The 22,794-nt window shown below is 37.8% G+C and overlaps 11 protein-coding genes and 1 non-coding gene across 12 annotated transcripts; 8 read left to right on the top strand and 4 right to left on the bottom strand.

Moving 5' to 3' along the window:
* Positions 1–324: 324 nt before the first annotated feature.
* L201_000652 (uncharacterized protein) lies at positions 325–2,554 on the top strand (the record flags this gene model as incomplete). Its single annotated transcript, XM_066216451.1, has 14 exons — positions 325–355; positions 432–585; positions 651–709; positions 772–1,016; positions 1,092–1,236; positions 1,298–1,367; positions 1,419–1,489; positions 1,551–1,567; positions 1,634–1,736; positions 1,794–1,853; positions 1,914–1,984; positions 2,044–2,134; positions 2,201–2,316; positions 2,381–2,554. 14 exons carry the CDS (start codon positions 325–327, stop codon positions 2,552–2,554), a joined length of 1,407 nt encoding a protein of 468 aa, XP_066072548.1.
* A 110-nt stretch (positions 2,555–2,664) lies between these two features.
* Positions 2,665–2,779, bottom strand: L201_000651. Its single transcript, XR_010725539.1, has one exon. It is a non-coding gene; the product is annotated as a 5S ribosomal RNA (ribosomal RNA).
* A 315-nt stretch (positions 2,780–3,094) lies between these two features.
* Positions 3,095–3,827, top strand: L201_000650 (uncharacterized protein; the record flags this gene model as incomplete). Its single annotated transcript, XM_066216450.1, has 2 exons — positions 3,095–3,228; positions 3,326–3,827. 2 exons carry the CDS (start codon positions 3,095–3,097, stop codon positions 3,825–3,827), a joined length of 636 nt encoding a protein of 211 aa, XP_066072547.1.
* Positions 3,828–4,003: 176 nt separating this feature from the next.
* L201_000649 (uncharacterized protein) lies at positions 4,004–4,674 on the bottom strand (the record flags this gene model as incomplete). Its single annotated transcript, XM_066216449.1, has 4 exons — positions 4,004–4,060; positions 4,143–4,157; positions 4,226–4,279; positions 4,372–4,674. The coding sequence occupies 4 exons, from the start codon at positions 4,672–4,674 to the stop codon at positions 4,004–4,006; spliced, it is 429 nt and encodes a 142-aa protein (XP_066072546.1).
* A 463-nt stretch (positions 4,675–5,137) lies between these two features.
* On the top strand, positions 5,138–5,782 carry L201_000648 (uncharacterized protein; the record flags this gene model as incomplete). Its single annotated transcript, XM_066216448.1, has 3 exons — positions 5,138–5,389; positions 5,491–5,559; positions 5,729–5,782. 3 exons carry the CDS (start codon positions 5,138–5,140, stop codon positions 5,780–5,782), a joined length of 375 nt encoding a protein of 124 aa, XP_066072545.1.
* Positions 5,783–8,481: 2,699 nt separating this feature from the next.
* On the top strand, positions 8,482–10,329 carry L201_000647 (uncharacterized protein; the record flags this gene model as incomplete). The annotated part of the gene is made up of 4 exons (XM_066216447.1): positions 8,482–8,981; positions 9,097–9,203; positions 9,269–10,048; positions 10,112–10,329. The coding sequence occupies 4 exons, from the start codon at positions 8,482–8,484 to the stop codon at positions 10,327–10,329; spliced, it is 1,605 nt and encodes a 534-aa protein (XP_066072544.1).
* Positions 10,330–10,921: 592 nt separating this feature from the next.
* L201_000646 (uncharacterized protein) lies at positions 10,922–11,563 on the top strand (the record flags this gene model as incomplete). Its single annotated transcript, XM_066216446.1, has 1 exon — positions 10,922–11,563. One exon carries the CDS (start codon positions 10,922–10,924, stop codon positions 11,561–11,563), a length of 642 nt encoding a protein of 213 aa, XP_066072543.1.
* A 281-nt stretch (positions 11,564–11,844) lies between these two features.
* L201_000645 (uncharacterized protein) lies at positions 11,845–13,147 on the bottom strand (the record flags this gene model as incomplete). Its single annotated transcript, XM_066216445.1, has 6 exons — positions 11,845–12,347; positions 12,420–12,489; positions 12,577–12,698; positions 12,761–12,774; positions 12,884–13,049; positions 13,132–13,147. The coding sequence occupies 6 exons, from the start codon at positions 13,145–13,147 to the stop codon at positions 11,845–11,847; spliced, it is 891 nt and encodes a 296-aa protein (XP_066072542.1).
* A 640-nt stretch (positions 13,148–13,787) lies between these two features.
* On the top strand, positions 13,788–15,178 carry L201_000644 (uncharacterized protein; the record flags this gene model as incomplete). Its single annotated transcript, XM_066216444.1, has 5 exons — positions 13,788–14,070; positions 14,205–14,310; positions 14,414–14,593; positions 14,739–14,946; positions 15,041–15,178. The coding sequence occupies 5 exons, from the start codon at positions 13,788–13,790 to the stop codon at positions 15,176–15,178; spliced, it is 915 nt and encodes a 304-aa protein (XP_066072541.1).
* Positions 15,179–16,099: 921 nt separating this feature from the next.
* On the top strand, positions 16,100–17,763 carry L201_000643 (uncharacterized protein; the record flags this gene model as incomplete). The annotated part of the gene is made up of 3 exons (XM_066216443.1): positions 16,100–16,402; positions 16,468–16,524; positions 16,588–17,763. The coding sequence occupies 3 exons, from the start codon at positions 16,100–16,102 to the stop codon at positions 17,761–17,763; spliced, it is 1,536 nt and encodes a 511-aa protein (XP_066072540.1).
* A 587-nt stretch (positions 17,764–18,350) lies between these two features.
* L201_000642 (uncharacterized protein) lies at positions 18,351–19,318 on the top strand (the record flags this gene model as incomplete). Its single annotated transcript, XM_066216442.1, has 6 exons — positions 18,351–18,425; positions 18,501–18,592; positions 18,681–18,863; positions 18,940–19,012; positions 19,107–19,207; positions 19,273–19,318. 6 exons carry the CDS (start codon positions 18,351–18,353, stop codon positions 19,316–19,318), a joined length of 570 nt encoding a protein of 189 aa, XP_066072539.1.
* A 110-nt stretch (positions 19,319–19,428) lies between these two features.
* On the bottom strand, positions 19,429–22,434 carry L201_000641 (uncharacterized protein; the record flags this gene model as incomplete). The annotated part of the gene is made up of 13 exons (XM_066216441.1): positions 19,429–19,695; positions 19,780–20,136; positions 20,197–20,249; positions 20,311–20,461; positions 20,524–20,604; positions 20,672–21,025; positions 21,099–21,203; positions 21,263–21,382; positions 21,437–21,536; positions 21,597–21,774; positions 21,840–21,948; positions 22,021–22,220; positions 22,290–22,434. The coding sequence occupies 13 exons, from the start codon at positions 22,432–22,434 to the stop codon at positions 19,429–19,431; spliced, it is 2,220 nt and encodes a 739-aa protein (XP_066072538.1).
* Positions 22,435–22,794: the final 360 nt, after the last annotated feature.

Here is a 22,794-nt window from a genome sequence, read left to right as displayed (position 1 = left end):
TGAAACATATTCATCGCTACTACAACAACCACGCGACAATCAGATGGGTTACAATCATAATGACATCATCATGATCGCTGTTATGGTTGTTGCTAAACATTATCCGTAGGATCTGAATTTTTTGAATCTCCAATTGAAAAAGTAATAAGATAATAGTAATCAGTCCAACATAGCATTAAGAGATACCTCACTTGTAATACCGACTTGTGGATCCCAGAAATTGAGTAGGCAAGACGGCACACGACCAATTCCACAACAATTCTACCTTTCAACCGCTTGCTGCACATAAGACCGGTACTTTGCAACCGGTCGATCGTTATTGAAATGGTCAAAAGATCAGCATCCTCAGAAGCTAGTATGTTAAAATGGTTTTAGAAGAGATAGCTATATTGAGAGGTATAGGAAAAGCTTATGAGTGATTCACGAAATAGGCAGTCCACCGAAACGACGTCGGCGTTCATCCACGACTTCCTTGAAAGAAGTTTCGACCCTATCTCACGCCGCTAGGGAGTATGGACCACAATGGAATGATTGGCCCGCACCAATACTAGCCATGGAAGAAGCAAGAGACTTTATAAGAGATATGTGAGTATAATCACAAAAACTGAAAACATACCTGGCTTTGCTGATTCAGCCATTCTAAATGTTAGCGTTGATAAGAGACGGTCCGTGTTGATAGTTCCTGATAAGGATGCGGACGGTTTATCAGGTAGGTCCCTTTAGAGTATCATAGTCCAACACTGCTGACATAAAGATCCGCTTTATGTTTAGCTGGTACTATACTGTATAAAACATTGATACACATGAAACATCCAGAATCATTAATATCAGTACATCATCTGACAAAAGGGAATAATGTTCATTCAGACTATGAGAGGAATTTAATGGATTCTACGAAAGCAGAAAAAGTTATTGTTCTAGATCAAGGAAGTAGACCAGGAAGATCTATAGTACCTCCTTTACCGGATCAAAAGGAGAAAAGAGTTCTAGTTGTCGATCATCATATGTCTGATGAGGTATGTTATCTTTTCCATGCTCTCTTAAATTTAGTCGAATGGTTATTTTGGCTAATTCCAACATTGTACTCGAAGTGGCCAGAAGGCTCACAAGTCCTTACAGCTTGTAGATCATCACCTATAGCTACAGCAGCTTTATTGACATACCTACTAGTCAGGGATCTACATGAGAAAGTACACGAAGAAGAAGCTTGGAGGGCTGTAGTAGGAGTCATAGGAGGTACATTTATAACGAAGTCAGCTTAGTTTTGATTAATTAGCTAAATAATTGAACTTGTCAGATCTGGGAACGTCGGTGCCGAAATGGGGGATAGCACCATGGCCATCTGAGCTGGGAACAACGTTTAAGCGGTAAGTAAACCGCCTACTCGCATATCATTTATGGCTGATTATACAGAACAGACTAGGGTCAAAAGCATTTAGTGAAGCTGTCTCTGGCGTCAATGCTCCTCGTCGGACGGCAGAATACAATGGTAAGCTTAGAATAGGTTTCTAAGACTGTCAAGTGGTCTCCGCTAATCCACGCGAACATAGTACCGAAAGCATGGGACGTAAGTTTGACAAAGTCTTCTCAAGGCACTAGGAGATGCCTTATTTACTCAATTCTACCCCTATAGATCATGCTGAAAGCTTCAAATCCTACCGATTTGGCATCGAACGCGTTTCTCAAGCTTTGTAAATTAGATGTTGGGGATGAAACCACTAAGTGGGCTAGAACACGTAGGTCTTAAACAAGAATACTTGCTTTAATCATGAGCTGACTCGATCCCCCCGTAGCACCGAGATTCTCCAAAGATGGGCGTGTTGCTGTCTGTACTATACATACAGGATTTCAGAGTAAGTGGGGTATAATCAAAGTTACCTGAAATCTACAAGCTAAACAATCTTTTGTAATAGTACATCCAGTCATTGCAACCCGATGGTCAGGTACTCTTGGTAGAAAAAGTAGTAAATTGCTTATGGTCATGGTAAATTTCACAATGATCTCAGATATCCGGACGATGCTAAATCATTTGAATCATTGTAGTGTGCAAATACAGGATTTCATGCGGATGAAAGGGTTTCTTTCTCTTGTCGTATAGCATCCAACCTTCGTTCTTTGCCAGAAGGCCAACAACGTAAGTTAGTCTCAACTTATCCGGCAAATGTAACAAAACTAATCTAGATGGTCCCCGATATCCTAGCAAATCTGATAGCTCTGCTGAATGAATATGCTGATCGGATACCAGGATTTAAGGAACGTGTAGGAGGCGATTATGCAAGAGGACACAAGGAGGCTACGGGAGGTATAATACCTAAAGTAAGCAACTCCTCACTCAGCACTAAATTCCGAACAATTGCTAAATGACGATGATTCTTTTTAGGCAGAATATGACTTACTACTTGAGGAAATGGGTGTACCGCAACCTGGAGTGTCTATAAAATCTGAAGCGGGTGTGTCATCACCTTCACCAAAAAAAAACAAAGGGAAAATAATCGACCCGAATCAGACTGGAGGTTTAGATAAATTCTTCAAGGCGAAACCAAAAGTGGAATAGACCTTGTATTCTATAGGATATCACGTAAGAACCTATGCCATTTGTGCTGATATCGTGATGGTTCGCAAAGGTTTCATACTAAGATTAATCGGATAAAAAGATCGGTGATCAACTACAGCACTCGGGATTCCCAAGTTGTCCCCAACCTTGGTACTAATCAAGCGACATCTAGCTTAACTTTGCTGAACGAACGGGAAGCAGTGGTTTCTAGATTCTATGGCCGTAGATGGGAAAATGTGAACTGAGACCTTTCTTTGTCATCATCGTACTAAGATATTTTACGCAATTGTGTGAAAGTGGTATTGTTGTCGATCTTGGTCCGAATTGAAACTTGTCACCGTTTTCTGTCTCATATGGCTAATTTGCCGAATAAGAAACTCATACTGACTGGATGATTAGGCGTACACCTCTATAGTATACGAAATTTGCAAGAGATGACATTACTCTATATAGACAATGACACTGATATACAAAGACTAACTCCTTCAGTTTGACCCAGGAAATTTAGGCTCAGTATGGGTGAAAGTGCTACAAATCACGATGAACCTCGAACTCAAATCCATTAAAAAGCCTGTATACTGCAACGATTATCGCTCGGATGATGCTGATATCACCTTGATCAGCTCAGATGAGGTGTACTTCAAAGTTCACAATTACATGTTAAAAGCACATAGGTGAGTATCAAAGTGTACGATGTACAATTACAGGATATTTATGGGCGAATTTGATAAGATGACTTGGCTGAATTGTGATTGATCAATGTTGTTACAGCGTAGTATTTCGAGAACTATTAATTGATACTCAGATGATAAAAACAGATATACATATGGATGAAGTAAAATCACAAGATTTAAAAAGATTTTTAGATTTAATATATTTAGAAACTGTTAGTATACCATATAATTGGATTGAAACTAAAATTATAATAGATTTAAGTTTAAAATATGAATGTTTTTTAATTGAAGAAAGAATTAGAACAAGATTAAATTTACAAATTGAACAAGAACCATGGGAAATTTTTATTTTATCAAGTTATTTTAATGATTTAAATTTAGCTAAAAAAAGTTTATTATTTTTTGGTAGAGATCCAAACAAAAGATGGTTTTCACTTTCTACATTAAATTTGTTTGATGCTTCACAACCAAAATTAAATTATTTATTAGGTTTATTAAAAACTATAAATGATATTCATCAAGGTCAACCTCCTACTCCATCATCAAATAAAATTCCAGATTGGAAAAAGGTTTCAGAAAAATTTCAACCTTTATCTTAGAACAACGTAAAAGGAGGGGAAAGTAATACATATCTTGTCACCATGACATATTATTAGCTTAGTTAACTTTTCTTATAACTATGCATTGACATGTTAAATCCAAAAATACAAAATATGCATGCTACCAAATTGGTCTTTACAATTACAATTGATCATCTAAAAAAATTACCCAAATATCAATTACCAAGAGTTTCGATAAAGGCTTGAATTTTAGGTAACATATCGTATCTCCACTGATATTGTTCTCGTCAGCCTTTGACTGGATGTCGTCTGAGGGAATGATAACTGATAAGGTTTAGAGTATCATAGACTCACCTTATTTTGACAAGACTGGAAGTTGTCATCAAATCGAGATAGCGTCAGCTCAGAAGTTCGAAGTAGTAGATGTGCGTACTTACCAGTTTATCCCTTCCTGGAACTCTTTCAGCAATATCATCCCATCTTACTTTAACCTAAATGTTATGCAAAGTATGATCGGAGTCAGTAGGTCAGCCACGATTGCATAGTATCTACTTGCCATCAGTGAAAAGGAACAAGGTCTTACAGGTAATAACTCAAGAGCATTCCATAAATCTCTTACTTCTTCTTTGGTCCAACTACCAGTTTTTCGATTGTTCTTTCCCCCCTTTTCTTCTTTGTTATTTTCACCTTTTGGTCTACCTTTTCGACTTTTCTTGATTGGAGAAGGTGACATTGGTGAATTGGATTTAAGAGATCGTTTTCGGCCTTTATGGGTTTTTTTGGGTGTAGGTGAAGGTGATGGAAGGTATTCGTCCAGAGAAGTCACAGACCCTTGGTCTGATGAAATACTGATGATTTCGTAGTTGTCATTGATGATTTTTGGCATGGTGTGACTATGGAAATTCAATTAGGAAGATGTCACTGAAAGTTTAAATATATTATTTTCTCTAAGTTGACAGATAAATTGTCAAAAGCAAAGAAAAGATAAGATTGAATGAGTAAATTTATTCCCCCCAAAAATGAACGTTAGAATTCATACGGTTTTATCATGAAAGGGTGTTCTACGGCGACGATCAATAAAGTTTCGTGTGTATTATACATCCTGCCTTTTAATGATTTATTAGCTTGACTACCATCAATCACTGTGTATATCCAAGGTCAGGAATTGAATTTTATGATGGTTTTGAGGCAAAATGAAGTGATAATTGAATTTGTTGAGAATTATTTTTAGATTCATTTCGTTTGAATCAATCAATTTATCATCACCTTCTTACATATTTCGACAAAACTCAATAAATCGGACATAAGATCACCATTAGAATACTACTCTTTCCACTCTTTCAACCAAAATGCCAGTAAAAAGAGAACATTCATCCGAAATTGATGAATTGAAATCCGATGCCGAATCAAATTCATCTCTTGTCGATATCAAGCCAAACATCAAGAAATCCAAAAAGTCTTCTGCTACTTCCAGGAAACCCAAACCCGAAACCTCACCTTCATCATCAAAAAAATCTAAAGCAGAAAATCCAGGTAAGAAAATGGGTTCATGGAGTGGTGAAGAATTGAAATTGCTTTACTCTATCATGTGTCCTAAACGAGTGAGTATGAGATAGAGTATCGGTATACAACCAAAGTCTCGTCAGCTGCACCATAACGAGTGAATAGCTGATAATCAATCTCTCCCTGCACGACCATTTAGACCGGAGTGAATTGGAATGAAGTTGCTAGTCAAATAGAAGGAAGAGATGCCAAGGCATGTAATAATAAAGTTAGTATGGTTATTCACATCATTCCACTTTGCGGTGAACATAACTCTTCCCGTCAAAAACTTGGCATTTCTAACGAAAATCATCAAATCTCGTTATCATCCCGCAAATTCGCTTTTTTTGGTGTAACTTTGTTAGGATTTCAATTAATGTGACTTTGATTTTTTACAGTGGTCAAGAATACAAACCAAGTTTATGCAAGCTATCGAGAATTTGGGAGAATAAAAAAGGTTTTAAGAGATAGTAGTTGAGGTATCAAGTGCAACGTTCGTTCATGATAACGCAGGCTGTACTCGATAATTTGGTAGTCACATTTTTCTCGACCCATGCATAACAATCAAGTTAAACCACCAGACCCATACCTCATCAGCATGAAGCCACTTGGAATATCAATCTCCTTATCTCCGAGCTCTACCTAGCGGTATTGCTTTCATGTATGGACCGATAATATATATGACACAGCTGAAGCTGAGTTGAGATTCAATATATCAGGTAAGGTACCCGAAATATATCACACCTTCTTGATCTTGCTTCCCCGTTTTTGTCCTTTCGGTATGCGTCATTCCCAATTAGCCATCCAGGGTTTGAAACGATAAAACTCCTGAAAGAGGCGGAGGTACAAAATACGGTACGGGGGTTCAATCGATGCTAACCCAGACTAAAATTCGCAGTACCGAGACAAGGGGGTTCTAAGGAATTCTTTCAGTTCTTTCGCTAGAAAATCTTTAAAACAACTACGGGAATCTATAAGCTTTTTTTTTTCTTACTGGAATGCTGTGAAAGATTCGCAAAAGAGGGGTCTATGCCAGCCAAAAGAAAGATTATCAGGAATAAAGTTAATTTGCCGATTTAGGTGGGATGACTGCAGATCAATCTACTTGGTAGAATAATTTGAATAACTGGTGAGCTTTTAAGGTATGCCTGCATATGGTCGAGATGCATGAGAAATCAAAAGCTGTTGAACAAGGCTCGCAGCTGTATCTCTTCTTCCTCTCCTTTCAGTCAATCTAGCGTAAAATATAAAGCTGAGAAAGTTAAGTGAGTATTTCGGTATCTTTAGCTCGACTAAATTTCGCAGAAGCTCTCGGATATAAGGCTACGGTTTAATGTGAGAGAGTAGAACTAACATGCGTCACTGATACCCTATAAATAATAATGTATAGGAACGAATTGTCCTGTTCTTTTCATTAATTTACCACGTTTAATCAATGTTACGATCATATTTAGATGCATCATCCGTCATCATTCATTACCATGCTAAAACTCGCAGTAAATTACTGTAATGTTTACGCAGATAGAAGAGCAAAGGAAGGTGTTTCATATCAAGCCAAAAGGTGATGCTTATGACAAACATACGATCAGAGCTTTCTACATTAAACAGAAAGAGGTCAAAGCAATAATTCTGTGTAAGAAGCCTTTTGGGTCCTAAGAAGAGGATTCGAATATTAGGAATGACGAAGTGGCATGGAAGAACTTCTCCCCCTATCCTTGATAACCAAAACTCACCTTCTCGTACGTATGTATGTATCAGTACAATGAGACGGTAAGGATATAGACGGACATCTGCCGTAGTACGATGATCTTTTTATCTTTTTTCTCTCAGCATAAAATATGAAAAGTTACAGCAGGCATGTGGTGGGTGTCGGAACGGAATAATACTTTTTCCAAGTTCAGGGATAAGGGTGTGTTACATACTACCTCTGTACCATGTATCAGGGCATAGGGGGAATAGATGATAACGTTAGTTAGTTTTAAAGGGTTGATATAACCCTTAAGAAAAGACATTTTGCACTACCAACCAACATCCTTTACTGGTATTTTTTGGTAATCTTACTACTGATGCATGGAAAAAACACCCAAATATGATGAGCTGTGTACTGTCTGTATGTATGTATGGACGAAAGTATCCTCTTCATTTCATCATTGAGGCATTGTTCATCATCATCAGTGATCACTTCATTATCGTATCGCATTACATTGTTTATATCAAGATACATTATCATATCGTAACATTATAATCATTGATAGAAGAAAGAAGGAAAATATTTCGAAAAGGTGAGTTCAGATAAAAGATAAACAAAGGGGCATACGAGGGTTTTTTATTTTTCAGTACAATTTTTTCATCATATTCGCCATTTTATGTGTTTTTTCAATTATTGATACACTGCGAGGAAAGAAATCCCTCACTTAATAGATGGTTCTTCCGCATCAACTTGTTATATACTTTCACAGTTCTGAAATTGTTGCCTTTGTTAAATTCGTCATTTACTTTGAATAACAACGAAAATAGCAGCCTTTCATAACTTAGCGCTACAACCAGCCTTTTTCATTTTAACCGGTATCAAAACATTATCCCATCACCATCTATCTCATGATACACTTTTTTACCACTATACATTCTTTTCAAACCTTCCTTTGATAACTAGGCTTGTCATACATACTCTTTACTGCTTGGCATACCAAGTTATCAGAGAATTTCATCAACTGACTTTATATCTTTTCATCTACAACCTGTACTATTGTCTCTTACTGTCAACGTAAACTTCGAACCTAAAATAAAAATAATCAGTCAGTAATCGAAAATTGAGCTAGTAGTAGACTGCGGAGAAGAATCTCTACCTGAAAACACAGCAACAAACCATATACCATTTCATATCATTCACCAGCAATAAAAGATCAACAATATAATCGACTTTGATCACTGTGTAGTTCAATTTTATCATTTCTTTGTAGCTTTAGGATTCCTATAATACTTGACAATAAAAAAATCAGTGGTCGTAATAAAAATTCCTTCAAGAAACGTTCAAAGTTGATAGGCACGAGGTTTGAATATCGGAAAGAGTGAAAATATTGGATTACTGAAAACCGATCAAAAACTCAGATCGCTTAATAGACGATCTTGAGGGTTTCAACCAAATTAAATCATGTCTTCAGCTGCAGCAGCAACTCAAAATGCAGCCACACCTCAAAGTACAGTAGCTGCTGCGACATCTTCTTCCAACGCTGCCGCTTCTTCAAGGGCAGCAGCATCATCATCATCTACCAATGCTGCTGCTTCATCAACAACAGCGGCAGCAGGGAGTAGTGTAGGGGCTTCATCATCTACTGCAGCAGCAGCTACTTCATCGACCTCTTCCGCAAGTACTTCTCAATCCGCTTCAACATCTGCATCTGCATCTACATCTACATCCGCTTCAGCCTCATCCTCTTCGTCTGCATCAGCAAGGGCGTCAAATACAGCTTTAACAGCGAATGTGATCAACGCATCTGGAACTAGTTCATCTACATCCAGTAAAAAAGGAATATCGGGAGGAGCTATCGGAGGGATTGTCGCAGGTGCTGTTGTTGGAATAATAGTATTGCTATTGCTTTGTTGGATATGGAGGAGGAAACGACGAACGAGAGGAGAGAAAATACCGCCGCCGTAAGTCAACCCGAGCATCACGGACCCCCGTTCTAGAAACTCTTCCAAGCTTTATTCCAATTGGCTTTTCAAGTCTAAAACCGTCATCACTGATGCTGTTACCGATGTTGCATAGGCCGCCTATGAGACATACCCAGACGTCCAATACCATGACAAGAAGTAGGCAGTCCACATTGATGGGAGGAGGTGGACATCAACGTCGTACTAGTAATTATTCCTCTTGTAAGCTTGTTATGTTTCCATCTATCTGCGTCACAATGATCAAGCTAATATTGATTTGAATACAGTAATGGCTCCTCCTCGGCCATCTTCTACCTTTGCTTCCCATTCTCGATCCCCTTCATCCCATATTAATTATCCTATAACTACCATGGCATCAATGAATCATGATGGTTCGCCACCTTTACCACCTTCAGTATCCTCAAATTCTGCATCTTCTGATTCACCTTTGCCATCAACTGGGGCCAATACTCCAGCAAATGCCTTACCTTCACCTGTACCCGGTATGAAACCGGTGTTAGCGCCAATTGAAACTTCTTTATCGAGAGGAGGATCATCATCAAGTGACGACTTACGGGACAATCGAAGCGGATTCAGACCTAGACATATGTCATCAATTGACAGATTGAGAGGGGAAGGTGGATCTGGACCCGGATCAGAGAGAGCACCCTCACCTGCATTGTCATCTAGACAACCATCTGAATCAGGATTTGACCATTCTACAAGAGGTAATTCGCCACATACTTCAATGATTGGTTTACCTTCACCTGTACACGGTCATGGCAGTAGAAATTCATATTCAATATCTAGATCACCAGGCGGATATCCAAGACCTGGAAGTATGGCTTCATTAGGTTCATCAAGATGTTTACATGTTGGTCCAGCAGGTAGAGCACCACATCAAGGTCGACCAATTCAATTAACAATGCCAACTTTATTAGGTGTAAGACCTGATGAAAATGGTGATTTCTTTGGTCAATCAGGTAGATTCGATAGTAGTTACCAATTGGGTTTAGATGAAATGGGTAGAATGAGAAGACAATCAAATAGACAATACAACGAACAAGGTGAGTCGATTGAGTAATAATCTTAATCTCTAATCGAGCTGATCATAATTACTGTCATGTTAGATTATCAATCATCTCCTATACATACTAGAGCCTATTCAAGTAATTCCTTATCGAATAGATCAAGACATGGTTCAGATGAGGGTAATAGCAATAACGATGTACCGCCTATACCTGAATTAGGTGGAGCTGTTAATGGAATCCAAGCTCCTACACCATCTCACCCTCGTCAGAATAGACAAGAAATAGCAGATCCAAATACAGTACTTCAGAGAGAATAGATTATTATTCATTCCTAGAATATAAAATATAGTTAATTAGATGGACAATGCTTTTTATTTTGTTTTATATGAGTTAAGACATGTCCCAATCATGTGTAACCTGTTCAACTTACGTATGTTATTTTCATAAAAAGAAAAAGAGCTCTCCATATATAGATATATATAGCGCTACGACGACAATATTAGTCATTTGTTATAATTCCAACACAACCACATATTTCCCAAAAAGCATGATTGTATATAATGCGCCTTTAATAAAACATGGACATTCATTATATATATACGAGAAAGAATGTATTGTACGTATAGATAACAGTAGCATAGTAATATGCAATAGTAAAGATGTATGAACGAAATGTATGCGTTTCATGTACCTTTAGCGTGTGCATGCGGAAGACTTTGGTAACGTTGACCTCCACTTCTGTCATCCAACTGAGAAGGGTTGAAAGAGGAATCCTTCAAGATAAATGTTCCTATTCCTGTGCATACTCTTCATCAAATTGAGCTACAAAAACATCCACTATACTGGACATCCAAGTTTATCAAGCCAACTAGAAGCAAGTTTGAAAACGAAAAGAGGAAAGTATCAAAAATGGCTGTACCTTCCCCTCCTCTTGTATTATCATCACCAGCAAACGAGCAAGTGTCTCATACATCAAATCACTTACACCAATCTTCAACACATGTGCCATACGGGAGCCCGAGAGACGCACCAACTGTTCCCTCAACTTCAACCTCAAATGATGATCATCAGCAACGTAGTTTGGAAAATTCATCTTTGACGGAAAATAAAATTGTTAGACCAACATTAGAATCAATATTACATCAACCATTAATAATAACTCTGTTGGATGGAAGAACGATATCAGGTAATTTATTATGTGTAGATAAAGAACAAAATATGATTTTAAGAGATTCAATAGAATATAAACCATTTTATCCTAAATTTAAACCTATATCAGAATTAAGTAAAGAAAAAGAGATTGAACAATATGATGAAATTAGAAAAAATAGACAATTATATTGGCCAAAATCTGATTTTGATCCAAATATACATCCATCAATAGATTTAAATGGGAATCCTTTTGATGAATTACATGTTGACAACGAAGATAAAGGTAGAGGTTGGGGTGGTAGATCAATTGGTTTAATTTGTATAAAAAGAAAAGATATATCGAAAATTGAAATTGATAAAACAATATGGAATAGTTTAGGTGGTAATAACATCAATTAGATCTCTGCTACTTATACAGATAGAGCTGTTGAATATTCGAACAGGAAGAGAAGCGTCTCTCCTCGTCGAAATTGTGCGAGAAAATAATCAATTCAGTGCCGTTACAAACAAAAATGGAAACATTGGAATATAATTTGTAGACAGATCAATCACTCAAATATAATGTTGTATTCATTTTCTTTGACCATATACTGTACAGGTACAGTATTACATCGATATATACAGCATTAGACGATTGTCACGATTCTTGAAAGTTACTGAAAGTTTACATGAACTAAATGTTAAAGCGACCCTTCATCCTTTTTATTCCAGTTTACCTGAGGCTTAAAAGTCTTTGTCCTATCACTTCCTGCGATACTTTCGGCCCGTTCTGTATCTTTCTCTTCCGCATCGTGCTTATTCTTCCTTAGTAATCTCGCCATACTCAATCTCTCAGACTTGAAACCTTCACCTTTGTATCCCCTCGATGAAACTGATCTATTTTCATACCATTCATCAAACTTATCCCAACCCCAAACTTTCTCACCATATCCACCTCTTGATCTGACTATTTTTCTCACTGCATTACGTTCATCTTCGTTCCTAAAACAATTCGACCACCATTGATCCAATGATTGACCTCTCATTGTACCTTCCTGAAAGCTTAATAAGCCTTCTGAATGTATTGCTGTAAAGAATAAAACTAATGTTGAAGCATGAGGTTGTAATGCTGGAAACTCTGATAGGTGTTTGAGAATACGTGTTATTCGAAGTAAGTTATGTGAATGATCACGCAAGTTTTGGACTAATAAGGAAAGAAATTCAGGAAAATATCAGATATGCCCTCTGTGGAGAAAGAGAGGTATATCTGACTTACGCCTTTCTTTGTGATCATTTGATAAAGAAAGCTTCCCATTGTTAAAGTCAATTCCGTAAAAGCCTAGCATCTATCAAGATCCACTCATCGTTAGGCATCGATCGTATAAAAGACAGATGGTAGTAAGCTGATTTGAGTAGCTTCCAATCTAACTTACCATTTTATACGATCTCAATAATCTATTTAGAATGTCTGGATTATCTTTCATTTCTTCTATCTCATGTACTTCTAGTGGTTGAGCGAGAGGATTAACGCCTCTTTCACGAATCGGAAAGAACCCTATGGGAATTGACGATCAACTTCGGAACACGTTATCATGTGGAAGCTGAGATGCTATTTACATTGAACGAAGCCACTATGAGTAGTCGATGATCAGTTACAACAATACAATATATTGCGATAAAGTAGATATCGACGAATTGAAGGTAACAATGAAAAAAAGAAACTGTTGTATGCTTACTTACTGATTCATTTCCAATTCTATAAAATCCCTTTCAGAGCTCTTCATCCATTCATCGTACTTCTGGCCATCAGGTTGACAAGGTATCTGATTTGTGTAGAACAGGTAGTTGTTCACTGCTGATGGATTTGACCTCTGACCTTGATAAGATGAGAGAAATATATCGATATCTTCAAGCAAAAAAAAAAAAAAAAACACAGCTCAGCTATACAGTCAGGTATCTTTCGACCTACGCCAACTAGCTGAACTAACCTCGAGGTCGAGACATTCTAGCTGAGTGATAAGATGGTTTCTGGGATAGGGAACGCTGTTGAGAGGCTTGACCAGAACTTCCAGGTATTAGTAGTGAGATTATTGGTAGAGTAAGAGAAGAAGACAGGCGAGATGAGGTGATTATCCTATTTGATCTTGACAGTAGCGACATGTAGTGTGATGGAACTTGGGATTTTGTAGACACGCTTGGACCTCCAGTATAGTTCCGATGGTGATTCTTGCCTCTAAGCTAAGGAAATGTCAATCTTTTGTTTTCATTTCTTCCTGACAACGTCGTGTAAGTATCGCTGTAAGTCGGTACTGCTGTTCATACTATATTTCAGATGTAAGCATGAACAGTTGGGTATATGTTATATTTTAATTGCTATAGTAACCCTCATTTACAAAGAAGACCTACTCCACCGCCGTGTAATACGGACTTTCCATAGGTGCGTGCCTGACATAATCACGTGATTTAAGAGGTTTCAACGAAAAGTCCAACTAATTAACTCGGCGCCATTCGAAAAGTAAAGAAATGAACGGACAAATAACAAAATGAGATTGAAATTTCAAAAATCGAAAACATATCTTTGAATTGCACCTCTGCAACATCAATAGGAACAGCCTTATAATTCAACATAATCACATCAAGCAACATGTCCTTCTTACCTAGTCTGAGAGCATCGGCTCCATCTTCATCATCTTTGAAAATATCCATAAAGCCTATGGCGGCTGTGGTTGCTCAAGTGACACCATCAAACAAATATGTTCAAATACGATCAATATCATCAGGTTCATCTCGAAATTCAGCTGCAATGTCGAAATCACGTTCAGTACAAGATGTTGAAAAAGAATTAGAAGAACAAAAACAAATGTTAGCTAGAGCTCATAGAACTAATCCTGGTATGGATGTTGGTTTACAGAATTTACCTGTTTTCGGTGAGTAGGCGAAAATCCCTTATATAAATCATGGATCGAATGGTGTGGTAATGATACATTGAAAATGGATAAAAGCAAAAATGTGGGAAGTGGGTGTAGTAGTGATACTAATAAATTTTCTACTGAACTTTCAGAATCATATGTGGATCCTCAAAAACCATTATACTGGTTCTTACCTGGATTTGGAGATAAGAAATATAAAGCAGAAAGAAAAGAGCGTGCATCATTAAGTCGACAATCGTAAGTACGAAGAGTTCTGGAATATGAGAGTCTAAACCAATTTGAATATTATCGAGAGATGGTAATTCTAGGATCAAGCTAATCTAAATAAACTCGTCCTTAGCTTGAACGAAATCATAAAACGAGGGGCTTTACCACCATATCAAGGTGCAAGAGAATGGAAAAGAACCGCTTTTGATCCATGGAGACAAGCCATGCTTTTCCTCAGAAGACAGCATTATTTCCCAAGTTCCATAACGCATTTTAACAAGATGTATACGGATTATATGAAAATACAAGCTGAGTAAGTTGAATTTTCGTACTTTTAAGGCCTATTCAACGGAAAGAATTGTTATCACGTCGATGGGCTTTCTGATAGGGGAACTTTGTTCTGGGATGTACACCTATCTGTACGTACTTACTCTTGCTGACTTGCAACTTTTATATAGAGGAACAATAGGTCAAGCAACAGCTATATCGAAAGATAATGCATTACAAGCTGCTTTAAATGTTATCAAAGGTAGAAAAGATAAAATGTCATGGGAATTAATCAAAGAGAATAGACCACCTTATTTAGTTTCAAGTAGAATGACAGTAACGGATCCTAGAGATATGAAAATGGCAGCTCAGATGGTAATTAGATTTGATACTCAACAGGTAAGTTTCGGTTTTGCATACATATTTACCTCGAAACCCCTTGATGTAAAGCTTTGACATTGGCTAATTGTTCCATTCCTACTGCTTGCAACAGGCTCTAACAACTCAGAAACGAGGTCAAAAACCAGTCAGACGTGAACAAAGGGTAGTGGAGAATATCATTTTCGAAGGTCAACCGGTCAATGTAGCTTGTGATTGGAAAGTTAAAGGCAAATTGATAGAACAACAATAGGTCAATTGAGATGATCGTTGTCAATCTAATGAAGCTTTAGGCATCAGGTATTGAGTTTAGTAGACTAAAGATCTGCTTGTCAACACAGCAACGATATATCATGCATAAACCATAACACCTTTTCCACTTGTCCAGGAACTACTATACCTCATTTTAAGGTATAGGCTCTGATAGCCACGAAGCGTGATAACCATGTGGTATCATTGATAAAATGACGTCTTTTTATCTTTTCCTGAACATTACGTTGAGACCGATTTGCCGCTTCATTCGCTGCATGGTCTCTTGGTGGAAATTCCTCAGTTGTCCTCAAGGAATTCGCAGCAAATTTGACGTTTTGACAGCGGAAGCTGGATGACGGGGGCCGATATATATACTGTACATACCTGCATGTGGGTTCTTTCACTGGAATCTTATCGTTTTTATCGAATTCCTCCGATCCGGGGAAGCAAGGGGAAAAGATTTCCATCGATTCGATGCGGACCACCTGAGGTGGAGGATGATGGATGATGGGGTAATTGTATGATCTTTCGTCAGCTGAGGTGATCCCCTTCCCTTTCAACTGTATTAACTAATTCTGAAGTCATTTATATTCCTCTCTCCCTTTTTACTATTTCATTCACCTTTGATTGCCAAAAGACTACTAGACTAGATTGGGATCATCATCGGTTTTCGGCCGCCTTTCTTACAAAGGGAAGCTTAAGCACGTTCTATTGTATACAAGTCACGTCATAAAATACTACCTTTTCTCACACTTCAACAAGTGACATCTTCGATTTGCCATTACAGCACAACGCTGCGCAATCGTTTGATACTCTTCTCTTGGTTAACCTGTCGTCTTAACCCATATATAACAGATACAGCTTAACTTTCAACATCACCTCTCCTCTTCTTTTTTCCAAGAAAGGAAACGCATATTCCACCATGCGATTCTCATCATTATTTTTGTTACCTTTGGTAACAGCTTTACCATCTGTCAATAATAAACAATCTAATGATATTCCAGAATTATCAGTAAATCAATGGAATTCAATTCAAAATGGTTTTACTGATGGTTTAAGATCATTATCATCTTGGTCTTGGTCAAAAGCTGAAGATGTTATGGATGAATTTGAAGCTATTGCTGGTGTCAATGGCAGTGGTGATGACGATAAATCTTCATTAACTATTTGGCAAGCTCTTAAAGCCGATCCTCATTCGTTCAGTAAATTAGTCAAGATCATTGAAGTGAGTTGTTGTGTGTAACTGGAGCTTTAAGCGCATTAAAGCTAATCGATGATTACATACAATAGTTTGAAGGTAAATCTATCGAATACCTTGACGACAAAGATCTCCAAATTACTTTCTTTGTAAGTCATTCAATTTTATGCACGATATATTCTTCACATCGCTTACTTTGATTCAACCTGCAGGCACCAAATAACGATGCTTTAACTCCACCCAAACACAAGCACGATGACGATGACGACGACGACGAAGAGGATTCTCTCGTCAATCTCCTTCACAACCCATCTTTACAAACACTTTCCAACGCTCTCGAAGCTGAACCGTCTCTTCTCGCCGCCGACGAAGATCATCACCACCACCATCACCATGGTGACGATGATGATCCCGAGAAGAGAAAGAGAAGAAAAGAAATCTTCCGAAAAATCGCTGGTAAAGTCTTACAATACCATGGGCTTACCAAAGCATACACTGTTCAGGAATTGGCTCAAAACTCAACAGTTGCTACAGCTCTCAAAGCTGAAGATGGTTCATACGGCGGTTTACACAGACGAATTCGAATCAACAAACAATTCGTACCACCTTCACTTAAAATCAACTTCTATGCTAAAGTGTTAGTATCCGATATCAAAGCTAGAAATGGTTACTTCCACACTTTGAACCATCCACTTATTCCACCTGGATCAATCATCGATGAACTATTCTTGTTCCCTGATGAATTCTCAACATTAACTTCATCTGTTCAAAAATTACATGGAAGAGAATACTTAGATTGGTCATATGATAAAGAACATTCAAGACCTGGTAAACCAAGATTCCACGGTAAACCTCTAGTTACATTATTCGCACCAACAAATGAAGCTTTCAAAGCTATTCCACCAAAACTCAAGTTTTACTTATTCTCTCCATTTGGTGAACATGCTTTAACAAAATTATTAGCATATCATTATATCCCAAATACATTATTACTTTCAGAATTATTATATACACAAAAAGAACATAAATCTGAAATTTCATCTTTCTCAGATATTTTAGGTGATTATGAATATTTCAATTTAGGTGATGATCCTTCATTCCATAAAGAATTCGAAATTTCTCCAGCATTACCAAATTCAACTTTAAAGATTGAATTAGATAAACACAAGTGGTTACCTGTTGAAGGTGCTGTAAAAACTACAATTAAAGTTAATGGTCAAGAAGTTAAAGTCATTGATGTACCTGCTAGAAATGGTGCTTCTCATGTCATTGATCATCTTTTGATTCCTCCTCACCACCATCATGATCACAAAGGTGAAGATGTAGCTCATCTTGATTCGTGGAACAACTGGGAAGATTGGTTCCCTGCTTGGGTCGAACAAGCTTAAGCTTACTCGCTCATTAGCTCGAATAACTTCTGTAGTCATTAGTCATATATTTCATTAATGAATAGTAAATAGTAAATAGTTAAGTGAGAAGAAGAAGCCATTATGTATCAAATGCCTTATGCTGTTTACACTTTTGTTATGACCAAGTCAATAACAGTTTGCAATGTTTTCCATCTTTATCGTCCTCACTTCATTCTGGCTCGACCTCGTCATTCTTTATTCAGCTCCATATTTTACCCTCCCTTCTCTGCTCTACCCGTCCTGATCCTTTGAGCACACCCTCATCTTCACTTCCTCGTCGCTATCACTCCTTCCTTCGCGATTCCTATCGTCCTGTTTCTTCTGTGAGAATTTACATGAACTAGATTGTCAGGCTACTTTATGTCGATGTTTCTGTCGCCTATCGGTAAACTACCGGAATAAGCAATTGCACTATAACCGAGATAAACCGCTATGATCATCATCATACGAGAATCTGAAGTAGTTATACATAAAGTTAACTGTTCACTTGATTTCTGGATACATCAATAACAATAGCCCAATAATCGAACGCAGCCCTTTCATTTATACTTATATATTAATCGGTAATGAATCACGGTGATCATTCTGGACATGGAGGACATTCGATGCCTGGTATGGAGCATGGCATGCCAGCATGTTCAGTAAGTGTTTCATACAGAATTGGTCTTAGCTTGCAAAATCACATTTGGAAATTACTTAATGCCCTAATGATATAGATGAACATGTTATGGAATAATCAAATAGCAGATACATGTGTAGTATTTGAATCATGGCATATAACAGGTCCAATGACAATGGCTATTTCATGGTACGTTTCTATTATCTTTACAACCCTTTTCTTATAGTCATCCAACGATATTAATCCATGTATTTATTGATGGGTTTGATCTTTGCAGTATCGTAGTAATGGCGATTTCATTTGGTTATTCAACATTATTAAATTCAATTAAAACATTTGATCGTAAAATCGCTTTATCATTATATCAAACTTCTCAACCTAATAGAAGAGAAAACACTATTACCCCTGTACAAAATGGTTATAATGCTATTGAAGGTGGTTCTTTAGCTAAAGCTGGAGTGTGAGTTGAGACTTTATAACTAATACCGAAATGTGAAAATGCTGTCACTAAATTCATCACTATTGTTGACATCTAGAACACGACTTTCTCTACAAACTCGATTGACCAGAGCTTCTTTATATGCTTTATCGGTGGGAATATCATTTTGGGTGAGTTATCCTTTCTACGAACATACGAAATTTCTGATTTTCCTAGAGATGATGGGGAATTTAACGAAATACTGATAGAGTTCTTTCTTGTCAGCTGATGCTGGTAGCAATGACATATAATACTTATCTGTTCTTATCTATAATAATAGGAGCATTCTTAGGTCATATCATATATGAAGCTGAAATGGATGTAGGGTATGTACGATAATAACATATATGCGCTCAGAAAGCAGCTGACATAATATATTCAAATTGACTAGAACTGTTCTTGCTGGCGGTAATGGGAAGGGGTTGGCATGTCATTAAAACACTGCATAGAATGTCTCTTTGTATGTAGAAGTAATGTATGATATTACCATTTTAAGGTGACTGAAGGCTATCAGGAAAGCATCAGTCTTGATCAGTTGTTGAATCCACTAAGGTGGAACATTTCCCCATTTATGTTCTTTCAACCATTCACCACCATATTCTTCATATTCTGCTTTGGTAACTCTAGCTTCTTTAGCTTCAGCAGTATTACTCCATTCAGCCATACCCTTCCATGCTTCTAATCTTGGATCACCACCATCAAGGGAAGAGACAATCTTCAGTGGTGCTCTGAACGGTAAAATCGGTGTTAGAGTATTTCTCATCCTGGGTAACAGATTCGGTATATTGGCTGCCCCGCCAGTGACGAATATACACTATTAAAGAAATGGTGTGGTTAGATCAACCTCTGCTCTTATTTTAACTGAGAGCTTCTGTCCTTCAGTCCAAAATGAACTTACCTGCATTAATCTTCTTCTTTCTTCCTCTTCGAAACCATTCAAGACCCAACCAGCAACCTCGCCTAAACCAGCAGAATCAATACCCCACATTGAAGGTTGGAACCAAGTTTCAGGTACTCTGATTCTTTCAACATTTAGATGTAATTGATGATTTAGTTTAATATCTTCGAAATCAAATTTCTCTCCTTGAGGTAAACCACCTCTGACAAACGCATTGATCAATTTATTTTTAGCTTCAGCTCTTCCAACTAATGTTTGTTCTTCATCAAACGTTGGATCGTATTGTAACAATCGAGATTCTAATGATTGAAGTAATATCTGGTCATCTTCTTCTGCTTCCGATTCTTCATCGCCACCCTGAGATACAATCAGACTTTAGCTTTTCATCCAACCCTGCAAATAGAACGACAAACTTACGATCTCTCTATACACATGCCAATCAGAATCATCCATACCGAAACCGTCATCATCTATGGACATATAAATCAGCCCTGCATATTTCGCTAGTAGTCTGGTTTATGAGCAGCTCACCTTCGCCCTTCTTTCTTTTCTTACTGTTACTCGTCTTTTCTTCAGCAGCAAGACTAGCAATATTCTTCATTCGATTCTGAGACGCTGCAGATTTTCTATCTCCTAACTGAGCCTTACGTTTCTTTCTTTCCTGTATTCGAGCGATGACAGACTAAGAAATGCAGATTGTTAGCTTGGAATCCTCGCGGGTTGGAGAGGAGAGTCGAAGCTTACCTCCTGTTCCTCTTTCAAACGAGATGACCACCCCGATAAATTCGTGGTCCTTTCTTCTTCCTCTAAACGTTTTTCTTCCTCCTGAGGATTCAGTAGATCTTGCGTTAGCGCGAAGAATCAAAAGGTTACAGAAGTCTCTGACACGTACCAGTCTAGCCCTCTCCTTTCTTTTCTCTTCTCTTGCTCTAACCCTAGCATCCCACCCAGCTTTCATCAATCTCTGTTTCCTTTTTTCCTTAATTTCCTCTTCTGTTAATTCTGAATCTGGTTTATCTACTAATGGGAAGACGGGTTCTTCTTCAGGTTCCTCCTCCATTCCTAAATCTTTACGTTGTTTCTTTCTGACTTCTAAATCAGTTTTTTTGATCCAATTATCTAACTCTAATTCAGTTTCAAATGGCGTCATATCTTTCAATCTTGATATGAAATCTGCTTTTCTAAATTGTGGTCTTTCAGATTGTAACAATTTGTATTCTTCTAATTCTGCTACTTTGGCAGCAAGCTGAAACAAAACGTAAACCATCGATTAGCTATACAGCCTCAATCTGCGAAAAAGAAGGCGGGGCGAAGCTAACCTTTTGAGCCCTTTGTTTAGCTTGCATCTCTTGTAATCTCTTTCCCTGTTCTTTCCTCTTTTCAGCTTGAGCGGCTAATTCAGCTTCCGTTTTCTCGTTTACTTCCTATAGCCATTATAACTGTAGTCAGCGCTGTTTCCTTCGTAATGGAGTATTCAACTTACAGGAGCGGTAAATGGAAATTGAACGACTTTTGTCATTTCAGATAATTTTGCAGGATTAGCTAAAGAGCTCAACTCTTCGTCATAATCCGTTGCGAAATAACATGTTTCACGGAACATGAACTACAAAGAGAGTATGTAAGCTCGTATTATCATTCTGATGCACTTTGAGCTTACCGTGGCTTGAGAAGGTGTGACTTTGAGGGGGAACGAAGGGTATTTGAGTTGAGCGAGTTTAAGCATTAACTCAGAGGCATGTGCTCCTCCCCAAGGTATCCTAACGAGTATTGAATTGTCAGCTTGAACAGCGCCATATGTCATTTTCAACCCGGCTTACCGTTTAGCGCGACTCATAATCCCTCTCCCGTTCAGTATAGGTATCACCGTACTTGCTTGATGACCTAAACTAATAGCTAAACCATCTTGGTGTTTCTGCCTCGAAAATGCGAACAAGGAATCTATACCAAATGTGACGGAAGGAGCATTGTATAACTCGAAGAGAAGTTCAGATGTCACTATGATGTAAATGATTAATTAGTAAGGACTCGTGTCAGGCTATACTGCAAATCATATGGCTTACTTGCTCGACTGAACAGGGGGTTTGCCGGTCGTTCTGTCATCACTATCGGTTGTTCAATTTTCGGACTATCTATTCCCAAAGTACAAAACGTGAAGTCCAGAGCACATTCCTATTCTCGACATTAGTTCCAGTACCAGAAGCATTCATTTTACTATACGAAAGGGAATGTTCTTTGACTTACCAATAAATCCGAATGAATTAATAGATCCCCATCAAACATTGATCTAACATTACTTCTAGAATTGGCATCCACTTCAGTATCTCTACCAAATAACATCAGATTTTTCCCCAATTTCCTTTCTTTGTATCTTGCTATTATATTTGGCCTATCTATATATGGAGTTGACATTGAACTGAATCCTGCTCTCCAGGAATGTGACCCTAAAACCACATAAAACATTAGTTTAATTGATACTTATTATGAACTGAGGAGGTGTCGATCGAGCTCACCTATATCTATACATAATGAAGGATCTTGACCGTCCAATGAATGGTAGTCGAACGCAGGCTGAGGTTCAGCTTCGTACCCTCCTTCAGGTATATAAACTATATTCGTCCGCGAGGAAGAAGCATGATTGTCTTCAGAGCCATTCATGCTGATGAGCTTTAGAGGTAAGGTCGATTGCTGAGTGTACTAGAAGATGGAATTGATAGGACACAAAGGTGTACGACTTGAATGAGACGTGAAGCGGAGCAGTAGCAGGAAAGATAAACAGATCTCTTGAGAATAAGATATCTTAGAATAGGATAGATATCGTTTAGCCAGCTGGTAATGTCAACCTCTATGCTGTTCTCTGTTCTCTCTATTTCTCGGTCTTGAACCGTGCCTGATTGTTCGATTACAGTATTTACAATTTACAACATCGTCCATCGTTTTGATTTACACTACAGTGGTTCTTTATCAATACATCTTGTATCTAGATGTACAAATTCACTCTTGGATAACAAACACTCA

Source organism: Kwoniella dendrophila, chromosome 1 (genome assembly GCF_036810415.1).
Source record: "Kwoniella dendrophila CBS 6074 chromosome 1, complete sequence".
NCBI lineage: Eukaryota > Fungi > Basidiomycota > Tremellomycetes > Tremellales > Cryptococcaceae > Kwoniella > Kwoniella dendrophila.
The sequence above is the reverse complement of the archived record's forward strand: the minus strand, read 5'-3'. Positions and strand labels throughout refer to the sequence as shown.